The sequence below is a fragment of the Ictalurus punctatus genome, chromosome 20, assembly GCF_001660625.3.
Source record: "Ictalurus punctatus breed USDA103 chromosome 20, Coco_2.0, whole genome shotgun sequence".
Taxonomy (NCBI): domain Eukaryota; kingdom Metazoa; phylum Chordata; class Actinopteri; order Siluriformes; family Ictaluridae; genus Ictalurus; species Ictalurus punctatus.
In genome coordinates this window covers 10,866,727-10,872,726 of record NC_030435.2, presented here as the reverse complement: position 1 = coordinate 10,872,726, position 6,000 = coordinate 10,866,727, and the positions used below count along the sequence as shown (strand labels likewise).

General features: G+C 38.7%; 1 protein-coding gene across 2 annotated transcripts in view; it reads left to right on the top strand.

The window, feature by feature from the left end:
• Positions 1 to 6,000, top strand: part of epc1b (enhancer of polycomb homolog 1 (Drosophila) b) — a 127,656-nt gene that overhangs the window by 53,426 nt on the left and 68,230 nt on the right. For both annotated transcript variants that reach the window (XM_017495214.3, XM_017495215.3), the window contains exons 4-5: positions 3,928 to 4,134; positions 4,288 to 4,436. In XM_017495214.3, the coding sequence (XP_017350703.1) occupies positions 3,928 to 4,134; positions 4,288 to 4,436 (356 nt within the window). The remainder of the gene's footprint in view (positions 1 to 3,927; positions 4,135 to 4,287; positions 4,437 to 6,000) is intronic.

Genomic DNA, 6,000 nt, shown 5'->3' with positions numbered 1-6,000 from the left:
TAATAGACTCCATGATGCCATGTATCCTAACAAAATGTCCAGGTCCTCTGGCAGAAAAACAGCCCCAAAACATTAGAGACACCACCATATTTAACTGTGGGCATGAGGTACTTTTCCATATGGCTACCTCTCTGTGTGCACCAAAACCACCTCTGGTGTTTATTGCCAAAAAGCTCTATTCTGGTTTCATCTGATTTCACCATAGAATTGGTCCCATTTGAAGTTCCAGTAGTGTCTGGCAAACTGAAGATGCTTGAGTTTACTTTTGGATGACAGTAGAGGCTTTTTTCTTGAAACCCTTCCAAACAGCTTGTGGTGATGTAGGTGACTTCGGATTGTAGTTTTGGAGACTTTTTGACCCCAAGATGCAACTAACTTCTGCAATTCTCTAGCTGTGATCCTAGGAGATTTTTTGGCCACTCAATCTATTCTCTTCAGTGTGTTGAGCCAATATAGACACACATCCAATTCCAGGTTGATTCATAACATTTCAATGCTTTTGCTATATTCTTTTAGCCACTTCCCATTTTGTGAAGCTCAACAACCTTTCATCGCACATCAGTTATATTCCTTGGTCCCATTGTTGTGTGGCGTACTGCAGGATCACGTTCTCTTTCTCGCACATTTTTAATGGCCACATCTGTACTAGTTAAAGGTTTGGATTTTGATATGGAAACGAATCATGGACCGCTGTTACAGACAGCTATACTGGAGCAGACATCAGATGAAACAGACAGAAACACTCTGTGCACGAGTGCAGAACATATCCAATAATGCTATCGTGTTTGGTGGAATTCAGGAAGCATGAAAGCAGAACAGCGACTGCAAATTTCAAAACGATTTACTTCAGGGATTACTAGTGTTGATGCATGGAGTTCATGTTAATGAGCGACTGAATAAATTGCCAGGTTTGCAGCCAGGTTAACTTGTTTCATTAAATTCAGTTTAACAACACGAAGTTAATGACATTTACTCTCTTTATTGACTCTCATTTAGCGTGCGAATTTGCCAGCTAGCTTAAACAAACTTAGTGTAACGTTGGCCTAATTGAAAATTCCCTGTGGCTTACCTTTTACATTGCTCGAAAACACCGACTCTCCTATGGTGAAAAGCTGCACATCCTTTTTGCAGACTTTACAGGACTTTACAAAGGCTACTTAAGGATTTGGTCCTTGATTCAACCATAACTTGTATTTTTCGTTTTCAAGCCAACATTCATTGAAGGGGCAACCTCCTGGCATGTTGTCATCTCCCACTCTGTTCCATCAAAAAAGACTGGCCGATCACACTATAGCCACACGTGCAGACTCAGAGTGACAAGCAAGGCTCGAGCGGAGTCGTCTTCATTTTATGCGACAGGTAAAAGCAATGAGGCCCTCTCCAAATTTTTATCTAAAAAGTGAACTATTCAGTCGGATAGCGAACTATTATTGCAATTACAATTTCAAACAGTTCAAGCACTTTTCAAACCTTGAAAACACCACATTAAAATAATTTACAAGGATTTCCAGCACCCATAAAAACCATGATTTTTAGATTTTAGAAAATCTCAAAGAAAACAAAAATAAACCAAACATTATAAAGAACATAAACACCATTATATACCGACCCTCTTCAATTTCCCAATGGTCATAACGTTGAACATTATTATTTCATGAAAACATAAGACAATACTATTTCATTGATTTCACCCAAACCTCATGAAGATGGAAGACACATAGAAGCTAATAATGACTCAGTATACAACATGTTATTGTCCCCAATTAGAATACAGTCGAAAGTTCAAGGCCAGTATAATGGAACATCATCAGTACAACAAACCCAAATGAATGTTCAGAGTCTAGGAGAAGTGGCTCCTGGGGTCAGCAACTTTACCATAGGCATCATTGGTGGTTGGCACAGCTGAGGAATAAGCAAAAAGAACAACCCTCTGTGTACAGACAGATACAAACCAAATTGCTTTAAACTAGACATTTAACTTTTACATACAAATACACAGTCCAGACAAGAAACCACAGCAGCACTTACACTGGGCTGTAAGAACAATAATGATGTTCCTCACGGTAGGGCAAAAACAGCAGTTTGGCACATATGAGATGAACTCATGGCTCCTGCTACAGCACATGTTTACATTCTTACTCACTCCCTCATATTGGCCTAATCCTAGAGAGTTAACTTCCCTGGAGGAGATAGGAAGAGAATTACAACAACCACAACAATAAAGAAAAACAAACAAAAAACAGTTCTCTAAAACTGTTACACCATGATAAATAAAAACTTAGAAGTGAAGGAGGTTGTACTTTATTTTTCCCATTACTGAAAAATATTACACTTCATGTATTACACTTCACTTCATATAAGCCATATTTTATGATGACTATCCTTCATCATGCAGTCTGTTGAAGGTATTGTACGATATGCAGATATATCAAGAACCTCATATAACATCCTTAAAATAGCGTGATTTAATATCAAGTTTTCAGTAAGGGCATAACAGAATGGAGAGAGTAATCTAAGAGGATTCGGCATATTATTTTTGAATAAATTATTTCTTGGAATGGAGTATTTTGTGGTGACATTCCTGTTCTTGCACTCACTGCAACCACATTAAGCATGTACTGTTATTTAATAATTGTTTTGTTTGCAGTAGTCACCTTGCATCATTGACTACGTTTACATGGACAGCAATCATCCAATTATTGACCTTATTCTGAGTAAGACAATATTGTGATTAAGGTGTTTACATGAGTCGCTTTTAGAATACTCCTTCCATGTTCCCGTTTTAGACGTTGTAGAACATAGTTTGATTAACAGCACACGTCATTATGTCACCGTGCCATGCCGTCCGACGTTCCCTCCAAAATTTCACGTATCAACATACAGTTCGTCTTCGTTATGGTACCTTATACAGTTTTCGGTGTTTTTATTTTTAATTTTACGAAAGCTTCAAGTGCAGTTAATTATTTGTCATGCTATACGTGCAAATAGACGACTGCTTGAAGCCGTGGGCTGTGTCCCAAACCGCCTACTTAGCTACTATATAGTAGCTGAAATACATGTATCTTGCCTACTATAGTTCAATTCATTGACAGTATGTGCCAATTTATCCCAATTGAGCAAGCCGGTTGCGACAGTGGCAAGGAAAAACTCCCTAAGATGTTAAGAGGAAGAAACCTTCAGAGGAACCAGACTCGGAAGAGAACCCATCCTCATCTGGGTAACAACGGATAGTGTAAAAGTAAAGGAAAGTTCATTATGGTTTTATATGAAGTCTGTTTGTCCTTAGAAGCAACCGTAGTCCCAGCAACCACAGTGAGAATGTCCATGTGGAATTGGAGTTGAGAGCTTCATCCAGAGTTGGGTATCCGAACGGATCAGGCAGGTCCGGAGAGCAGAAAGCATCAGGATCTCTAGTATTGCCATAAAATCGTGTGTGGCTCGACAGAAGGCCAGAGGGAGAGAAGAGATTGTTAGGACTGTGCTTAGCATAACAGAAAGTCTACTCATGGTAAGCTTGAGTAAACATACATTTTAAGACATTGGAGGCAAGTATGCGGTTTTGGACGCAGCCTTGCTCTCTTGTTTACCGTCAAATGGTTGAGCACTGCTGTGTGTACGTGTCCTGTCGCAAAAGGTGGTGAAAACTCCCACATGACGTTAATAGTGTGATTAAGGTGTGTACATGTACTGTGCATTGATAATGTGACTAAAATAGGAATACTCCACATGTCTTAATTCGATTTGTGTTCATTTCGAGTGTGACTTTAGTCGGATTAAGATAATAAAAAATTGCTGTTTACGTGGTAGTTTCTTAATCAGAGTATTGTCTTATGCTGGTTAATATTGGATTATTGTTGTCCATGTAAATGTACTGATTGAGCTGAAGTTCAGTAAGCCTTTGTCACATTCTTTCTATTCTTCTTCTAGTTGGTGACTTTGCAGGAGGGAAAACTCCTTCTCAAGGAGGATGATGAGTTAATCAGGGAGGTGTTTGAGTATTGGAGCAAGAAGAGAAATTCGTATCAAAATAGCTCTCTCATCCCAGCTGTAAAACAGGAGAAGCGAGATGGTTCAAGCACCAATGACCCATATGTTGCCTTCAGGCGCAGGACTGAAAAAATGCAGACCAGGAAGGTGAGCTCTAGATTTTAAAGGCCTAAATACGGGGTGTGTTATCCATGAGAGTTACTATATGTAAATGTACACCTTAGGCTTCAAACCTCACTTTTTTCTTTCTTTTTTTCATTTCCTGTTTATCGCCCTCTCTCTGTGTTTGCCTTTCTCCAGAATCGTAAGAATGATGAAGTTTCATATGAGAAGATGTTAAAGTTGAGAAGAGAGCTAAGCAGAGCCGTTACCATACTGGAAATGATAAAGAGACGTGAGAAGAGCAAGAGAGAATTGCTGCACCTCACACTGGAGATAGTGGAGAAGAGGTGAGACAAAGTACCAAAACTAAACTTGAAATTAGTTTTCTCTACTTTTGAATTAGTCATGAACTGGACCTAGTAGTACCTCAGGATTGTGATGAGTAACATGTGGCATGTTACAATACTAATATCCGTGTACCTGTACCTCTGTATATATGTATACTAACAACAAATCCAAAAAAAATGGTTTGTGCCATCAAGAGAAACATTGCTTGGTTTTATTTTTATCATAATCATAATGCAAGTTTCTTTGATAAACACATTGTAAAAGGCAGAACAGCTTAAAAATTGGGGACAGTGAGCCGGACTGCATAAAATGAAAACAGACAAACACTATTGTAATAACAGATATGGTTTAAGAATATTTGTGATTAGAAATTGCTATTGAAAAGGAGTGTCACGTCTGCAGTTTGTGTTAAACTTGGAGTTTTATCAAAAATGTTTAGTACATGTCACGAGTTCCCCTTTAAGCAGCACGCTGTGGAGCATGTGAGCGCGCGTGCATGAGCAGGTGCGTGAGCACCTGCTTTTCCCTTGTGAACAATTGTGACATTTCTACACGTGCATTTGTTTCTGTTATGTCTCCTCCCCGTTCTGTCATTGGCTATTGTTTCACGTGTGTCTGAATTGCCCTCAGCCGTCAGCTATTACGACGCTGAGTAGGTTTGTATATATACCGTGCGCCTCCCAGCACACAGTGCGGAATATTAGATAGAATAGTATAGAGTAGTTGAGTTAGAATAGATATCACGATAGATAACCAGTCACAGTTCATAGTTTCATGTTTAAAGTCTTAGTCATAATCCATGTCATGTTTAGGTTCGTTAGTTTAGTTCACGCTGGTTTCTCCGCTACCAGATCCCTCGCTGTAGTTTATGTTTCATGTTTTGTATCTCGACCCTGTTTTCCGTGACCACGACCTTGATTCCTGCCTAGCCCTGTGTATGCCTGTTTGCCGATCACTGGACCTCTTGCATGTTTTGGATTACGTTTTGGATCACGTTTTGGATTTGTCTGCCTATCTCTCTTTAAATAAAACTGTTGTTTAACCTGCGATTGCATCCTACCTTATCTCCGTTGCATCACGAAATGTGACGGTACATAACATATTTTTTTAATCATTTTTTTTAAAGTACATATTTGACCTTCAAAATAATTGTAAGCGTAATTTTAATGTTCTTTTCATTCATACTAAGTTGATGAAAAAAAGAAAGAAAAGAAAATGGGCCTCAAGCTGGATTTATTTATGAAGCTGGAGGCAAGCAGAATTACTCGTAAATCATTAATGTGAGCATTTACACACAATTTGTAGATCTGCCAACCTTTACACAAAAATGACGGATAAGCCAGTCAAGACATGAATTTGAAATTGACAATTTCATAGTGGTTTCGAACTCTCCAGTGTGATCTCACTGAATGTTCTCAATAGGTTTATATTAACGTGCTTGTTCTAATACATTTTCTTTCTATAGTAGCAGCTCATAAATCCATGAATTTATAATACAGAAATTGTGGGTGTGTGTACTGAATCAGACTGAGAGACTAAAGGCTCAGGAAACCTTTGCAGGTG